General features: G+C 38.1%; 1 protein-coding gene across 1 annotated transcript in view; it reads right to left on the bottom strand.

Annotated features, from left to right (window-relative positions):
• Positions 1 to 19571, bottom strand: part of LOC150080550 (carboxypeptidase D-like) — a 297430-nt gene that overhangs the window by 37312 nt on the left and 240547 nt on the right. Inside the window, 1 exon segment of the mRNA XM_090380730.1 lies at positions 3194 to 3325. Within this exon segment, the coding sequence (XP_090236856.1) occupies positions 3194 to 3325 (132 nt within the window).

Here is a 19571-nt window from a genome sequence, read left to right as displayed (position 1 = left end):
AATGTAGATCACTGGAACTGGTGCAGAGAAGGGCAGCCAGATTGGAAGGGAACAAAAGGATGCTCTTACCAAGAAAGGCTTCGGTTTTGCAAACTGCAGCATCTTGAGACTAAGAACCTGCAGTGAGATCTGACTGAAGTGTTTAAGGCCTTGGATGGATTGAGTAAGCTAAATGCTGATGGCATTCTTCCTCTTGCTCAGACTTCACAGGGCATAAATTCAAGTTGAGGAAGAATGGTTGCAGGATAGGTGTATGGAAATTTCCTTCAGCCAGCGGGTGGCTGATTGTTGGAACAAACTTCTTTCTGTTGTTGTGGAAGTGGGTGGTTTGAATAAATTCAAGGAGGAACTAGACAAATTCTTGGAGGGGGATGGACAGTGACGTGGAATTTTTTTCCCTTATTATTATTATTATTATTATTTATTTTTTTTGTTGGCTGGTGCTTTATAAGCTTGCTTTCTTGCATCATTTGCCTCTACTAATGCTAACACTAATACTAATTTTCTGAAATTAATGGAGGGTACATATAGCTTGCCAAGACTATCTTGTCTTCTTTGTGGCACCTACTTTTAAGCTATTTTTATTTTATTTTCCGAACTAAATTGCCAAAAAAGATATATGATTGAATACAATATTAAAAATATATTAACTATTTTTTTTTTTTTTTTTTTTTTTTTATGAGAACTATGATGAGGGAAAAACAAGAGGAATTTGAACTGCCAGGGGCCCCCTCATTAAGAGCCACAAAGCTCTGGAGTCTGGGTAAGAATTTTGTTAGTGTTTTGCAAAGCACAGGACCACAGCCTTTCAAACCCAGCTCTAGGTTAATGAAATGCTACATCCCTTAGTTGTTTCAGATAACCAGTGCCTTATCATTCCAATGAGATGATGCTCTGGAAAATGAAATGCTTCTTCTTTCTTTAAAGATTAAAATAATAATAAAAGCACACTTATAACATGTGAAAATTGGATTAAGAATTTTTACCGAGAAAACTTTAATATATATTGTAATAGTTAAGCTATGTTTCAAGATAATACCAGAATGTGCCTTCAGGCCTTGCAATTGTGGAAGGTTTACAGCTGTAAGAGATCCACTTAAAACTGGGCCAGGGTCATTTTAGTTGTATTCAATCATTTATCTTTTTACATTTAGTTTGGTTTAATTAGTTTAATTCATTTAATTTGCCATTTAGTCTTTTGGCCTGAACATATGACAGTACTTTCTTGAAATATAGCCTAATCAATAAGCATATGTATTGATCAATTCAATGCTTAATTCAATTTTTTAATTTGGGTTGGTATAAGAGTGATTTCTGTTATTTCACTCTTTAAGATGGTAAACCACACAATACCATATTTGTGAGAAATATATTTATATAGATTCCACCAAAGTTGAGTATGGATTTCTATATTTCTGAAATAATGATGAAAGTGCTTTATTTTTATATAGTGACAAAATTAAATTTATAAGGTTTAAGTATAAAAAACAATTCCCATTAAAGCCTTCATATCTTTTTTTCTCCCATTATATTTTAATTGCATTAAATCATTTATTTTTTGGCATTTAGTTCACAAATAAAAGTACCTATTACAAAGAAGAGAGGATCATCTCAGCAAGCTATGCATACTTTCATATGACTCTGAAAAAATAATTTCAATGCAGAGTACATATTTGTTCCCTTTGCCTGCACACTTTTGGAATCTTAGTTTTAATTATCAATGGCAATTAAAAAAGTTACTAGGCTGTGCATGGTAGTTCAGATAGTGTACATTGTTTTTATTCAATATTTGCAATTAACAACAGAATGCTATTTTCTGTTTAAATTTTATATCTTGATTTAAAAACAAGTTAAGGTTACAGAAAACTTGTCGCTAAGGCAAACTTTAAATGAGGATTCTATGGTATTTCTATATTTCCTGAAGCTTGATGAATTTAGAGTAAAGGCCTCATGCTATAAGAGCTATAAAACATTATTGTACAGGAAGGACATAGCCTCAGTTTATATGTTGCACTGAATAAACTAAGTTTTCTATTAAGTGCATCAATTTCATATTGTTGAGGCATTTACAAGGAGTTACCTCTGTATTGCACTACATATTTTAAATAAAAAATGCTGCTCCAGTGAAGAAATATATTGACATTATTTAAAATATATGTCACTCCTCATTTCACAGTTTCCGTGCAGCACCTTATCTCATAGAGAATTTGTTGAAACTTCATCGATGATGATCAGGTTTCAAAACTGATAACGTAAGACAGAACACATTTTCATTTAAATGGTTTCACGAACAAACTTGTCAACTGTGGAGTAGAGAAAATCCACAAAGTGCATAACAGAGAAACCTGCACCTAACATATGACTGTGTGGTGTGGATTTTGCCTGTACTCCTTTGAAGATGATCAAGGATAGACTAGATTGCAGGAAGTTTTATTTTAGCCAATGAGTTATAAATTACTGGAATAACAGGTGGTAGACACTGACAGTTTGGGGAAATTCAAAGGACAGCTGGATAGTTACCTACAGGAGAAGGGAAATGCATAGGTTGTCTATTTCCTTTTATTATTTATTAATTATTTATTTATTTTTTTTTATTATTATTATTATTATTTTACTCTTTTTTTTTTTTTTTTTTTTTGCTGGTGCAGCATATGCCTTAGGCTTCCTTGCACCAATTGCCATCAACTAATACTAAAGGTGTAGTGGTAATAGCAAAAGATAATAATAATTTCCTTCAACCAGAACTGAAGGGCATTAATCTGCTGCTATGGTTTCAATGAGATGGAGCCATTTGCTACACAGCAATGGCCACAAACAGTGTAATGAAAGGAATGTTTCCCAATAGATTAACTTCACAATAAGAAGACATTAACTGACCTGCCCTATCCAATCTACAAATTCAACAGAACCTTCCTTTTTTTTCTTGTGGAGGATACTATTTATAATCTTGAAAATCTTGAACACTTAAGGAACATAATAACTGAAATCAATACCATTATAAATGAAGCTGGGAATTGTTTTTTATACTTAAACTTCATAAATTTAATTTTATGTCACTATATAAAAATAAAGTACTTTCATCATTATTTTAGAAATATAGAAATCCATACTCTAACTTTGGTGGACTCTGTATATAAATATATTTCTCACAAAAAAAAAAAAAAAACAGATAGAGAGTGGAAATTTTTTTTACCTGTTTTAACAAATTGAGAAGAGCATTCTTATTATTTCTCCATGCAGTCATCAGTTGATTGGGACGTGGTGCATCACAACAGTGAACATAGACAGCCAGTTCATAAGTATGACCCACTGTATAACTATAGTCCTAAAATGATGGTTAATAAAAGTTTTACTCAATAATAACTTTAATAAAAGCTTTACTCAATCTTAATACAGATTTAAACCTGAAAGTCGAAAATTTAGCAATAGTTGAAAAACAGCAACAAAAAAAAAAAACAACTTTACTTGAAAATTGCATATTTTTCTTATTAGTTGGCTCCAAATTCCTTTCAGTATATAATTATTATAAAATATTATCTGTATGAATTACCAGTAGTTAAAGTTTTGATATCTTCCTCTCTATTTGCATAGAATTATGAGGTTCTACCCACAAGCTAGAGGAACAGTCAAGTAATACAACGATACAGATAACAGTAAGAATATTTTTGGCTAGTACAACATACTCTGCAATTTTTTTAAAGGAATAATTCAAAAGAACAGAGTTTGCATCATATTTTATTTCAAGCTTGGTAAATCAGCTACAGAAATATTTTACATGTAAGAAACAGCCTTTGAGAAAGATGCTTTATCAAATGCAGAGGTTCAGACAGTTTTCAATATTCAAAAGCAGCCAAATGTCAGTTGATGGTGAAGGATGGTTCAAAGGTCATCAAAAATAGAATATATAAAAAATTTTGAACAAGGTAAGCATTTCACTATTCACAACTTGTGCAGGCGCCTCCGTAGCCAGGTGGGAAGGAGCAGCAGTGCGTAGCACACGCTTCTTGATTAGACCCGGGGTTCGAGCCCGTCACCACCAAATACAGAGGATGCGGAAAGGTCAGGGAATGACCACCACATATCCCGTAGCAATATGGCCTTAGTTTCTAATGCTCCTAAAAACCAAATAAACAAACAAACAAACAAACAACTTGTGCAAGAAACTGAATCTTTTTTTTTGGATGCTGCCGATGCATTTTATTGGTAGATCGTATGTGAAAAGAATCAGTGCCACACTTATTTCTTATCTGTTAATGGATAACAAAAAAAAAATAATAATAATAACTTTTGTATTGTGATCTTCAAAGATAACTTCATGACAACTCAGATTTCTTGTCAAAAGTCATAAGTATTTAAACCTAGGTTTATGAATACAATCTGGAAACAAAATAGCAGTCCTACAAATCTCCACAGTTGCAACACTCAAAGAAGCCATACAGGTTCAATCAAGTGCCTGCCTGGCCTCCCCTACCTTTGTCGTCACATCACCAGAAGACACGGTCCCTCTGTCTCCTGCACCCTCCAAAAATGTCTATCAACTAATCATGTCTCGCCATACAGCCACGATTTTCCCATCATTCACCTGCCGAGCTGTCCCTGAACCCCTCTCCACTCACCACAAGCCACCATCTAACTTTCAGTGGAACCTTCCGTACAGGACAAAATGCTCCAAATCGGACACAGACATCCAGTTGAGACTGTGGCACAACATCCTTCCCACCCCAGTCAAGCTACAAATCTTTGGGTTATGCACCTCAAACTATTGCCTCTTCTGCATCACTCCAGGTACCCTGGAGCACACATACCTGGCGTGCCCTGTGAAAAAGGAACTGGTCAAATATGCTTTGAATGCAGCTAAGCTTGTCTGCAACCACGCCCACACTCCGGAGGACTACTGGTACCTGCTTCACTCTGAGCAGACAGCACATACCGCGTGCAACTTCCTATTCATTGCTGCCAAAGCTGTCGTTTACAACTTCTACTTGAAGCACACAAGAAGCAGTGACGACGTGCCTCCTGTCAACACATCTGAAGTGGAGCCTACAGAGGAAGTTGCAGAGCAGACTTCTACTCGAATTCTACTGTAAAAGACCAGAAACTGTGGATCATCTTAACAGCGAATGGAACAGTGGTGGTCACCTCTTCACCATCACTGAACAGTCCATCACCTTCAACGTGTGAAATATGAGACTGATCCAATGCCAAGAAACTGTTTTCTTAATTCCTGAAATTGAAATGTTGAAACGTTTGTATTTCTTTCTAAAAAGTTTCTTTATTTTTCCTTTTTTTTGCTTTTATACATAGAATGTAAATAGTTGATGTTGAAAATGTATCTACTGTTTACGTTTTAAATAAATAAAAAAAAAAAAAAAAAAAAATCTATCTATCGTGACGTGCCTCCTGTTGACATGGCAGCGCAAAATCTCAAGTGGAGTCTACGGAGAAAGTTGCAGAGCAGACCTACTCGAGTTCCACTGCAAAAGACCAAAAACTGTGGATCATCTTAACAGCGAATGGAACAGTGGCGGTCACCTCTTCACCATCACTGAAGAGTCCATCACCTTCAACGTGTGAAATACACCTGACCCAATGCCAAGAAACTGTGTTCTTAATTCCGTGAAATTGAAATGTTGAAACATTTATATTTCTCTCTAAAAAGTTTCTTTGCTTTCGTACATAGAATGTAAATAGTTGTTGTTGAAAAAATGTATCTATTGTTCATGTTTAAATAAAAAAAAATATCTATCTATCTATCTGTATGCATAGCACATGTGCTTTTGGGCTGCTGCCTTTTTGTCCCTTTTCAACATTTGTCCGCGACAACCCCAGTCAAGACATATTGTTTGATTCCTCTTCGGAAGAGCTTTCAAGTAGTAATAATTTTGTGTGGATTTGTAGATTTAGTGGAGTTTGAGTTAGGTTAGATTTTAATTTTTAAACTTTAGCCATGGAAGGCTAGATATTCCAGTAACGGCTTATTCCACCCTCCATCCATCCATCCATCCCATCAATTGCCTCCAGCTATGGCCAGCGAAGGTCAAACAACCACAGCAATGGAACCTACAGCTACTGCCAGCAGTGACCAAGACACCGGAAGCCACACCCTGTGACAAGACGTGAATATCTTAATGTCCAAAAGGTCAGTAACTGTTAATACTTATGTTAATGCCGTATCTAATGGATTATGCTTGACGCCAGCGAAAACCCCTCTCTTGCGACCAACAATAGTACATATTGGTACAAACAATGCTCCTACATATGAAGCAAACGCTATTATTTCCCAGGAAAATGGAATAGTAATCTTTGCTACCAAGGAAAACACCCCCTTTAGAGCAGTACCTTACAGGAATTGCGGAGAAAGTACCACTGAAAAAAATTACTCATGCCTCATGGGTAGAGGGAACTGTGCAGGTGTATTTCAGCCACCCCTCATGGGCACAAACTATCCTGCAAAACGGAATAGACATCGGTCTTCATCACCTGGAAGTGGCGCCAATTGCCTTAGCACCAACGAAAGTTACATCAAACGTCCCACCTGAAATTTCTCATCAATTTCTGAGAGGAATTTTATTCAAATACGGATCCGTTACCAGGAAAATATGCACACTCTCTGCAGAAACCACGAAAGAATTTTCGCATATAAAAAGCTTCCACAGGCAAGCACTTATGCACTCTGCCAACAATGATTCAGCAAACAACATCCCAAAACTCATCAACGCCGATCTAAATGGAATCATTTACACCTTCTATACCTCCATTTCCTCACAATGTTTCTTCTGCCACGAAGAGGGCCACATCAGTAAAAACTGCCCGCATATTTCTAACTCTTCTGAAAGTAATACCGAAATTCAGGCGGCACCAACCAGGGTCAGGCCAGATGCACAAAGCGAGCTGGCTGTTGGAGACAATGGGGATGCTGAAGAGACTGTCAAACAGTCTGAGATGCTTCCCACACCAAACTCCTCAGAAAAAGAAAATTCAAAGACCACAGAAGACTAGGATGCAATCTCTTCAGAACACCAACCAACCGAAACAAGAGGTTTTTCTCGGAATCAACCCCCAAGGCAGACTGTGTCCAAAGTCACAAAACAGAAGAAGACAACGCACATGGCAGCAGGAAAAGGGCAAACCACTAACAAAATCAAAAGGAGCAATGAAAATAAATTCAGAACACCACAGAAGACAAATGGTCAGATCTCAAATAAGTCCATTATACCACCATGTATGGAAATAAATAAGCAGCTACAAACCACTCACGATCCAAATGAAGAAGAACCCGAATTTCTGGGAAACTGAAGAAGAGATTAACCATGATTCTCTCGATTCAAGTGCTTCAGAGGACGAGGAAAGTGATTTTCCCTACACTAAAGGTCCTGTGGCTCCCCACAGAAGCTGTTGTTGTTGTTTTTATTTGGTTTTTAGGAGCATTAGCAACTAAGGCCATATTGCTCCAGGGATATGCGGTGGTCATTCCCTGATCTTTCCGCATCCTCCGTATTTCGTGGCTCATGGGCTAGAACCCCGGTCTAATCAAGAAGCATGTGCTACGCACTGCTGCTCCTGCCCATCTGGCTACGGAGGCACCCCACAGAAGCTGGTGACAGCTCTGAAGTTCACCTCTAACATACCCGAGCTGATCTCACAACCTACAGATCTTCATTCCAAACTAAAAGGAAAAAAGGACAGGGCAGATATGAATAGATCCAAGCGCCTCTACTACTTGATTAACGGGCTCGAACAGCAATACCATCAATCAGGATGGTATTGCTGTTCGAGCAGCAATACTATCAATTAGGATGTTAACCACCCCAAAACTTGCAAAACCCTTACCTTTATTCCTGCAGATAATGCTGACACTTAGCATGCTATCACTTAACGCAAGAGGATGCGCCTCTGCATTGCACAATAAGCTGGCCCTTCACCAGGTCCAACGACATCATGCCGACCTACTCTTCCTACAAGAAACAAATATTAAAACGGACACAAGGCCATCCTTGAAATGGGCAGATTAGCCATATGTATTCCATCATTCTCCAATACAACAACGTCATGGAGCAGGAGTGAGTGTCAGCCTTCATCATAAGTCTGCCTGTAAGCTCAATATGATAGCTGAGATCGCCGGCTACGCAATTTACGCTCGCCTGGATACACCCCAGAAGGAAACCCTGAACCTTTTTAACATCTACATGCCACAGCAGGACAGACTTGCTATTCAAATAACCAACTTCATACAAAGCCATCTCTCTACTATAGATCAGGAACACATCATTCTTGCTGGTGACTTCAACTGTACTCTTGACCCAGAAATGGACAGAGTGCGACGCACTGAGCACTGCACAACGTTAATCAACAACCTGCAGGCCTTGACAAACAACAATGAACTGGTCGACGTATTTAGACACCAGCACCCAGAAGAAAAGTCCTACACCTGGAGATCAGCAAATACAGCATCTAAAAGACTGACTTACCAAGCCCGACTGGACAGATACTACATCCCAAAACACACCATCCCCCTGGTCAGAAGCATCACATATTTGCCATCTTATATCTCAGATCACTCCTTTATCAAATCACAGCTCTCCTTCTCACCCAATCACTTCAAAAGTGCAGGTGCTTATTGGATGTTCAACAATAGCCTTCTTCAAGACAAGGAATACATCTCTAAGCTACAAGACCTGATATTCAATCTTGCCCAATCCAAAGACAGATTGGAGCCTATGAACGTATGGTGGCCTAGATTTAAGTCAACTGAAATCATTCTCGTAAACCTACAGCCATCAGAAAAGTCAACAAAAGCATAATAACCTCTATCAACTTGAGCAAAGGCTGAAAAATCTCCCATCTGATAGTCAGGCCCATCAGTCAACACTACAAGCCATACAAACCCACTTAGAACACTCTGCAAAAAGCGCCCTACTCAGATCAAGATACACCCACATAAATTATCTGATGCTCCGACCAAATACTTTTTCTCATTAGAACGCAGACATCAAAACTCAACCACCATCACAGCCGCAAGACGGAAACATCACTGAAGACCCAGAGGAAATCTTCTCTGAAGTAACAAGATTTTATAGAGAAATTTACAGTTCTCAAGAAACCTCTACAAAGGGAACTGAGGAAATCCTTTCAGGACTTAAAAAAAAATATCCCATATGGCCCAATGCAGTATGGAGAAACAAATCACCCTACAACTAACAGCAGCATGCAAAGCCCTTTCCAAAAATAAATCACCAGGTCTGGATGGACTGACTTCTGAATTCTTCCAAATGTTTTTGGATCAACTCGGAGTGCTACTCTTTCGAATGCTTGAAGAAGCCCAGTCCCATGGACTACCAGGTTCGGTCACCACCTCTGTCACTCGACTGATTCCCAAGAAAGGGGATTACACCAATCTACAAAACTGGTGCCCGATTTCCTTAATGAATATGGACTGTAAAATCATTTCCAAAGCAATCGCCAATAGATTAAATGCCACTTTCCGTGATATCATTGATCACCAACACATATGCCTCTGGCATATGGTATCACAAGACTACTACTGCAGTCAACCGATGTATCATCGACTCAACCCAAAGATCGATTCTACTATTTACTTCTCGTGCCTGCAGCATGGCGAGCACCCACGCTTTACAGGTCCTGACTGGAGTTCTCCCCCCTTGACCTGGAGATTGTGGGTGAAGGATTACTTTACCACCTGGTAAAGGGCACCTCAAGGACTTGTCTCGGACATACAACTGACCCAGCAAATAACCGCACCTCTGAAAAGAAGAGGCTCTACGCTCACCTGCTGCTGGTGTGGCAAGAGAGATGGACAAACTCCCATACAGGGGAGATAACCAGAAAGTTTATACCTGATGTCGGCAGGGTCTACCCTAAGTTCCCAACATGGTTCTCACCTGGACTCCATGCGGCATACCTTCTCACCGGACATGGAACCATCAATGCCAAACTTTTCCTTTTGGGAATTGAAGAGGACCCTTAACACAGGTATGCCTGAAGGCGGCCTGAAGAGCTGGCAACATCTAATGTATGATTGCCAGCTTTATGACGACCTCTGCAACATCCTAATAATAAAGATCCTATATTGTCCTAGAGGACGGGAGTGCAACATACTAGACACAAAACAAGAGTACCTGGCTTTCTCCTGCTACGCCCAAGAGCTCTTCACAAGACGACGAGTGCTCGCTGCAGTGGAGCACAATTGAACCCTATACATGAAAACCAGAAATAACAACTGAACCTACTTAATAAAGGACAAGAACTGACTTAACTAAACTGGACGGGACCTGGTCCCATGAGTGATATCCCAAATGGGAACACCAATACCACTGAAGACCAACTGCAGCTTGCTGCTGGCCATCTTGGCTCTCAAACCATGCTCCCTTGCATGGTCCTATCTTTTCTCCTCTCCCCCGGCAGGGGGAGGGGGCAGTATTTTCCATCCCCTCACCTCCTTGCCACTCCTCTCTTAGCCTGGTGGGGCATGGACCTGCCAAACTGATTATCTGGGGTCGCCTTCTCTATTGTCCCCATATTTCTGTCTTTTCCCCCCAGCCTTCTGTCTCCCCCCACTCTACCTAATACACAAGTATTAGGTGGAAATTTCTTTTCTTATATTCACACTTGGCCTATTTGATTGCATGATTTGACTGGTTTAAATGATAATATTGGTTGCTCCCATTCCTTGTGAAAGATCTCCTCTGAACTATAATGATATAAATTATTTTTAGCATTAGCACTAGTATTGGCATTAGTTAAGGCATATGATGCAAGAAAGCAAACTTATAGAGCATCAGCCAAAAAAAAAAAAACAAAAAAAAAAAACTTTCCAATTTCACCCATCCGGTCACTCCAAATGTTTGTCTAGTTCGGCCTTAAATTTATTTAAGCTATCAACTTCTGGAAGTCTGTTCTAGCATCCAACTACCCCCTGGCTAAAGGCAAACTTCTGCACATCTATTCTACAACTGTCTTTCCTCAATCTATGCCCCCTGAGGTTCTTAATCTGAGAAAGCAGAAGTATCCCATCAGCACTGAGCCTGCTCAAACCATTCAAGGCCTTGTACACCTCAATCAGATCACCTTGCAGGTGCCTAGTCTCCAGATGCTGCAACTTACAGAATTTAAGCCTCTCTTGGTAAGAAAACCCATTTGTTCCTCTCACTAATCTTGCTGCCTTTCTCTGTACTTGTTCTAGCAACTCTACATCCTTCCTAAAATGAGGCCTCCAGACCAGCACACAGTACTCAAGGTGTGGTCTGGCCATTGCCTTATACAAAGGTATAATCACCTGCTTGTCTCTGCCAGCAAAATTCCTATATATCATTGATAAAACTCCATGACCTGCTCTGGCAGCTTGTCTGCACTGCTCAGAGAACTTCATATCAAAGTCTCTTCATTATGAAAAATATAATTATCTTTTTTAAATATTTGTTCTTTATTTATTGAATAATTTATTACTTAAAGTCAAATTATTTTCATCAACAGAGCGTTTGATAGGAGCAATTTTATAAGGTAATATCATGTCACAGACTTGTTAAAGAGAGATTATGCGTGACCAATCTGATTAGCAACTATAAGGCCATCTAAAAGCAACTGGATGAAAGGAGTAACCATGACATCATTTACTTAGATTTCAGTAAAGCTTTTGATACTATTCCATAAGAATAATTGTTATATGAATTGGAGTAATATTGCATTAGGGAGAATGCTACTATGGATAAATGTTAAGAAACACATAAAAACCAAGGAAGTGATTAGTTAATATGCTATTAGTTAAGAAACACATAAAAACCAAGGAAGTGAAGCCAGTCGACATTGCTGGACAGTGCAGTGTGGAGTCAGTCTGGTGTGACATAAACATTGGGAGATCAAAATTGAGAGTAGCAGTGTGCTATAGGCCTAATGACTCTGATGAGTATAATAATGAACTGTACAGGGAAATAGAGTGGGCCAGTAAATCAGAGTGTCTTATAATGGGAGATTTTAATTTCCCAGATATTGACTGGAATTTGGGGGCTGGTTACTCACACACTAGCAGGGCTTTTGTGGATTTATTGGATGATTGTTTTCTACATCAGCATGTTCGGGAGGCAACTAGAGGGAGTAATACTCTTGATTTGATTATCAGCAGTGATTCTTCATGCATTAAGAATCTGCAGATAAATGAACCACTAGGTGGCAGTGATCACAGTGTGCTGAAGTGGGATTTACTCAAAGAGGTAACTACCATTCGGGGTAAAGGGAAGGGTTATTGCTTCCGTAAAGGCGACTACAATGGACTGAGACAGTATTTAAATTCTATACAGTGGGACCAACTGATGATGTTACCAACAGCAAATTCAAAATGGGAAGCATTCAAAGAACTTATCTTGGAAGCTACTAGGCTTTACATACCAACTAAGAAATATTGTTCAAGGTTTAGGCCAAAATGGATGTCAGATGAACTAATGAGGCATATGGCAGAGAAGAAAAATGCATGGGATACATACAAATTAACACATGACACAGAAGCCTATGATAGATACAAGTTGATATGCAACCAAGTTACAAAGGAGGTTAGGCAGGCAAAGGCAGATTACGAGAAATCCTTGGCAAGGGATGCAAAGAAAAACAGCAAAGAGTTCTTTACTTATGTAAACTCTAGAAGGAAGGGGATGAATCAGATTGGTCCACTTGATATTGATGGGTCAACTGTTGATGATCCTGCTCAGGTAGCTAACAAACTAAATGAATATTTTGCATCGACATTCACACATGAGGAGTTATTCAGCGAGGGGAATGCCAGAGGTGTATTCAACTCTAGCAGTAAGCTACAGAATCTTGAAATAACTGGGAGTAAAGTGGAGGAGAAACTGTTGAAGATAAACACAAGAAAGGCACCCGGGGTGGATGGGATCTATCCAGTTATATTAAAGGAGGCAGCAAAGGAAGTAAGCAAACCCTTAGCCATAATTATGAGAGCTTCCTTGGACTCAGGGGAGGTACCCATAGACTGGAAATGTGCAAATGTGACCCCAATTCACAAAGGAGGATCAAAGGCTGACACAAGTAATTATAGACCTGTGAGCTTAACTTCTGTTCCAGGAAAATTAATGGGGGCACTGGTTAAAGAAGCACTGCAGGATCATTTAGACAAGACTTCAGTTATAGCTCAGACAAGCATGGTTTTGTTAAGGGGAAGTCTTGCCTGACCAACTTGATTGGATACTATGATGCAGTCACAAAAGAACTGGATGCAGGAAATAACTTTGATATTATATACTTGGATCTTAGAAAGGCTTTTGATACTGTTGCACATGGAAGACTGCTACACAAATTGGAGCAGTGTGACATTGGAGGCAAATTGCTGCTATGGATAAAGGGGTGGTTGAGGGGGAGAAGACAGAGAGTGGTAATCAATGGACACTGCTCATTGTGGACTGATGTTATTAGTGGAGTCCCTCAGGGCTCAGTGTTGGGTCCATTATTGTTTTCTGTATTTATAAATGATATTGATGATGGTATATCGGGCTTAATGTCCAAGTTTGCAGACGATACAAAGGTTGGCAGGGTTGTCAAGGACACTACTGACACTATGCTGCTGCAACAGGATCTGGAAAGGTTGAGCAGATGGGCTGAGAGGTGGCAAATGAAGTTTAACATTGACAAATGTAAAGTACTACACATGGGAAACAGCAACCCCAGAGCAACGTATCAACTTTGTGGTACTACACTGACAGTGGTAGAGAATGAAAGGGACTTGGGGGTGGTTGTGCAGGCAGATATGAAGTTCTCTGAGCAGTGCAGACGGGCTGCAAGAGTAGCTCATGGAGTATTGTCAATGATATACAGGAATTTTTCCAGCAGGGATAAGGAGGTGATAATTCCATTGTATAAGGCGATGGTCAGGCCACACCTAGAGTACTGTATACAGGTCTGGAGGCGTCATTTCAAGAAGGATGTAGAGCTGCTGGAACGAGTACAGAGAAGGGCAACAAGATTAGTGAATGGAACAAAGGGGTGCTCTTACGAAGAAAGGCTTAAGTTTTGCAAATTACAGTGGCTGGAGACTAGGCACCAGCGAGGTGATCTGATAGAGGTGTATAAAGCCTTGAATGGTTTAAGCATGCTCAATGCTGATGGGATTTTTCCTCTAGCTCAGAAAAATCACCTGAGAGGGCATAAATTCAAATTGAGGAAAGACAGATGTAGGATAGACGTGCGGAAATTTGCCTTTAGCCAGCGGGTGGTTGGTTGGTGTAACAGACTTCCATCCCTTGTGGTGGAGGTTGACAGCCTAAATAAGTTTAAGGCTCAGCTGGACAGGTATTTTGAACGAACAGAGGGGTGAAGTGGAAGTGGGTTTTTTTTTTTTTTTTTTTTTGGCTGATGCTGCATAAGCTTGCTTTCTTGCATCAAATGCCTCTACTAATGCTAATGCTAATATGAATTGGAGTAATATTGCATTAGGGAGAATGCTACTATGGATAAATGGATGGCTAAGTGATGGAAAAAAAAAAAAAAAGAGTAGCTATAAATGGACTCTTCCTGGAGATGACTACTATTTTGTATTATTACTATCAAAATCCCTACATTAACAAAAAAAAAAAGACCACCTGTTTTCTTTATTCCACATAGAAGCCTGGTTCCTGTCTAAAAACTCTCTCAGAAGTTGCACACAAGGGGACATAAATTTAAATTGAAAAAGGTTAGTTACAGAACAGATATGTAGAAATTCTGTGCAGAGAGTAACTAATTATAAGAATAAACTTCCACTTAGCGCTCTTTAAGTAAGTAGTTTGAACAAATTTCGAGAAAGAATGGGCAAGGTTTACTTTCTTGCTTCATTTTGCCAATACCAATATATTATTGGCACAATACTGTATAAGTATTAACTTAAATGCAGTGTTCTAATTAAAATCCAGTGTGAGACTCCTTCCCCCCTTTTTATTATTGTGAAGTATGTGCCAACTGTGGCATCTTCAAAATGTTTCACCAGTGTATTCTTCTTCTTCAGTAAAGGAAATGTACATGTGTTTCCAAGAGTAGTGGGCTTTTGGCAACAGAGCTGGTTCACAATACCTCCCAAATGTCCATGCAACTCAGCACAGGATGAGTTTGTGTGAAACTGATCTTTCACAAATATTGCAAATTGCATGTCTTTCATTCGTATTCCATTTAAAATATTCCAAGAATGATCAAAATTCTTGTTTCTCATTGTTATGCTCTACAATATTTTAGAATTCAGTAGTTGAATAAATTAAACCATTTCAAATATATATATATAAAAACAATACTTTATACAATATAAAAGCATAGCTTAATTTAATTTATTATGGTACTCACCTTTTTATGATCTGCATTGATGTTAGAATAAAATGGATGATAATTTTAAATTTAAGTTAGCATGAATAAGTTAGGATTTAAAAACAGGATTAAAATATGTGCAAGGAAGTAGAAGTGCACGTCTTCGTCTTGGTTGTCAATGTTGAAATTGGAACAATTGAAGTTATATGGTTGAAAACAGAAGGCTGATAGCCATAATAAGTGGCTTTCGTTTTACACATCTTCAGTTGGCAATGGTAGAATGAGAGTGAACGCGTGTATTTAAGAAGACTAAGTTCTCGTGATGCTCCTGGGTACACGTGGGAATCTCAGGTGCATGAGATTCCAGACCTGTGCTATGTTATAGGGTAGTTTGGAATTTAATACTTGAAGAGTGGAATGGTGGCGAAACCATTCTATAACTAGGGCTTCGTATTGGGAAATTTTAAAACTGGATTTTAATTCGATAATAGAAATGGCTGAATCTACTAAGGGGGTGTGGTTGTGGGACTGAACATGTGTTGCTAATTCAGTATTGGACTGTCCTGTCCTAAAGCTATTGTAGTGGTAGTACGCACGTGTGTTTGATGTTTTGATGGAACCGTATTGTGTGGTGGTGCTACCAACGTAGCAAGCATTACAGTTATGTTGACATTTTATTAAGTAGACAATATTATTCATGTCACTAATGTGGTAATTTTGTGTCTTTATATGAGTTGAATAATGAACCTAGTTTATTATAAGATGAGAATGTAAGGATGATATCGGTACCTTTGAATAAACGGCAGAATTGATTGGCAAAATTACTATGGTAAGGGAGGATAAGACGTGAATTATTATTGGCTGTGTTATATTATATTATTTTTGACTGTGATAATAGTTTGTTTGATTAATTGAATAAGATATTTCCTAGATATGAATTTACTTGTAAGATATTGAAGTTCATTATTAAGGTTGTAATGTGTGGAACTGTATTTTATAGTATTGTAAATTTGATTATAAAGGACTGCTTTTTTTGTGTTAAGGGGATGATGCGATTCAAAGTGTAAGTATTTGCCCATGTGAGTATTTTTTCTGAAAATTCTTGTTCCTAGTTTTGTATCGCTTCTGTATATAGTGAGGTTTAGAAAATTAATTTGTCCATTTTCTTCAATTCCAGGGTATATTTTAATCTATTATGCATGGAATTAAATTTAATTTAATCTCTAGGAGACATCCAATTCAACTAGTGTATAATCTTGTTACCTCTGCTCTGCCAGATAGTAACAAGGAGTTCAAGTAGTGTGTATGTGGAGGGAGTGCTGTCAAGGCCATGTTATGTCAAATTAAATTTAATCTATTATGCGTGGAATTTTATGATCTGCATTGATGTTATTCTAACATCAATGCAGATCATAAAAATGTGAGTACCATAATAAATTAAATTAAGCTACGCTATTATATTGTGTCAGTTATAAATGGTACTTTAAGAGATCTACAATTTTCGAATTGTCAGAAATACTTTATACATTTACTGTAGCATGTTATGTTTTTAGTAAACTGGAAACCTTTTTTCCACCCCCCCCCCAAAATTCATCGCTTTCAAATTTATTTCTTGGTTAAAAAAATGTGTTTTGTTCTCTGAATAGTGCTATTGGATGATTAATTAATTCTCCAAATAAAATTATGGCTTGGGTAAAGAAAGCCTGCACGAGAACGACGACAAACGTTGGATAACTTACGCGGTAAATTAGTTTGCCGATACGGCACTCTAGCGCTGCTCACTCGGTAAACAGACGGTAGGTGTTATCGGACTGGAGCAAAGTCGAGAACGATATACTGATTGACAGGTAGGCGTGGCAAACAATGAAATGATTGGTGGTGGGCGCGACAGACGACAAGCTACTGTGTAGTCATTGGTTGGCATTATGATGTGTATTTACCAGTAAAGAACGGTGCATAATAGTTTTGTAATAAACGGTGAACAGGTAATAGTAGCGATGAATCTTTTAAAGATGGAAGAAATTTGTAAGGAAAATGAAACGTTGCTTGATTTTTTGATGAAAACTAAATTGATAAGACCGAAATTGTACTGTTTTAAGTGCAATGATTATTTTAAACTAATTGAATCACGAACAGAGTCATGTGGAAAGTTGTGGTTTTGCAAAAAATGTTCTTCACGAGTTTCTTTATTGAAACATAGTTTTATGGAAAATACAAAAGTTTCATTGAAAAAGATAATGTACATTATATACTTTTGGTCAATGTGCACGCCAGTAACTAAGACAGCATTCCATCTGGAAATTTCGAAAGTGACAGCAATTAAGTTTTATAAGAAACTAAGAGATATTTGCGGATTGCAGTTAATAAAAAAACCCATTAAGTTGGGTGGATCGGGGAAAATTGTAGAAGCAGACGAAACTGTACTGGTAAAACCAAAACATCACAGAGGACGAAATTTAACTGCTAAGAAGAAATGGGTGTTTGGTGTGTTCGAAAGAGAATCTAAATTCATCTTCATGAAATTGATAAAAAATCGGAAAGCAAAAACTCTTTTGCGCATTATTAGAAAAGTAGTGAAGAAAAATACTACCATCATAACAGATGAATGGCGTGCATATAGCCGTATTACGGCCTTAGAAAAAAAGAAGTACAAACATTTAACGGTGAAACACAAGGAACATTTTGTAGATCCACATACAGGAGCACATACGAATAATATCGAAGCCCAGTGGAAGAAACTAAAAAGTGTAACTAAAGGAGTAAATGGCAGCTGTAAACATATGTTGATGGGTCACATTAATGAATATATGTGGCGTCAAATTTATGGGAAAAATCATGAAGATACTTTTCACAATATTGTTACTCAAATTGCGAATAGCTATTCAGGTCCAACTGTATGATTTGTACTCATGAATTTTTTTTCTGAGAAAGTTTCGTTCCGTTCATTTTATGTTCTTCATTGTGTTTTTTTTTTTTTTTTCTCATATTAAAAGCAGATTTTTGGAGTTGATGAGTGCTTTTACTGTATTATTGATTTAGGTTTGGTTACGAAAAAAGGAAAAGGTTTCTTTGTTTTTCGTTGTATTTCATAACCTGAGCTTAAATGGTAGGTTAGGAAATAAAAGAGAAGGTTTCCTTGTATTTCGCGACCTAAACTTAAACGTTAGGTTGGGAAATAATAGAAAAAGAAAGAAAGATTCTTTATATATACAGTATACTGAATAGCTATTAAGGTGCTGATTGACGTTATGATACGTGTGTATCCGCACGAGTGTCTTTAAAAATAAAAGTACATTAATAAAAAAATTAATATTTTATTAATAAACAATTTATGCGCTAGTCCACTCATGATTCTAAAGAAAAAAGGTTAGGTTACCCCCTCCATTTCGGGAGAGGTTCAAGCTCCCATGGGATTCAAGTGGAGGTAACCTGACCTATTTTCACCATTAGGGCATATTATTGAACAAGAAAATAAAAATACGGTCATAAAAAAATTTATTTTTTTATGAATGTATTTCTAAATATGACTGATTCTAAAGAAAAAAGGTTAGGTTACCCCCTCCACTTCGGGAGGGGTTCAAGCTCCCATGGGATTCAAGTCGAGGTAACCTGATCTTTTTTCACCGTTACAGTAAATGTTAGGGCATGTACGATTAGGACAAGTTACCATTAGTGCTGCTACAGTGATACTAAACCGATGTTATCGTGTGTTGTGTTCGCGCACCAATCAGCACGTCATTTGCCACGCCTACCTGTCAATCAGTATATCGTTCTCGACTTTGCTCCAGACCGTTAACACCTACCGTCTGTTTACCGAGTGAGCAGCGCTAGAGTGCCGTATCGGCAAACTAATTTTCCGCGTAAGTTATCCGATGTTTCTCGTCGTTCTCGTGCAGGCTTTCTTTACCTTCGCCAAAATTATATTTAAGTTACAAAGTTAAAAATATTTAGCTTCCAACAAGTTGGGCACTTGTTATCTATGAATTCTGTTTGGAGCTAGCAAAGTTTTGACTGCTGTAAGGAAATACACTTTTATTGGGAATTCACGATAGAAATTCACTGGCTGCCAAACTATGTCTGCAATTTACCAAATTGCAGACTTGGTGAATCTTAGAGGTATGGTGTGAATACCAGAGGAATTACGCCAACCTCTATTACCAGGCAATACTAGGTGATAGATGACTCTCATCGATGGGTGCAAAACTACCACTTTGCTTATTAAAGGCTTGAAGTGGTCAAACACGTGAAACATTATATTTTTAGGAAACCGGAAACTTTTT

Source organism: Mastigoproctus giganteus, chromosome 9 (assembly GCF_048544385.1).
Source record: "Mastigoproctus giganteus isolate SK-2022 chromosome 9, ASM4854438v1, whole genome shotgun sequence".
In the NCBI taxonomy this organism is placed as follows: Eukaryota; Metazoa; Arthropoda; class Arachnida; order Uropygi; family Thelyphonidae; genus Mastigoproctus; species Mastigoproctus giganteus.
This window is presented reverse-complemented; position numbering and strand designations above follow the sequence as displayed.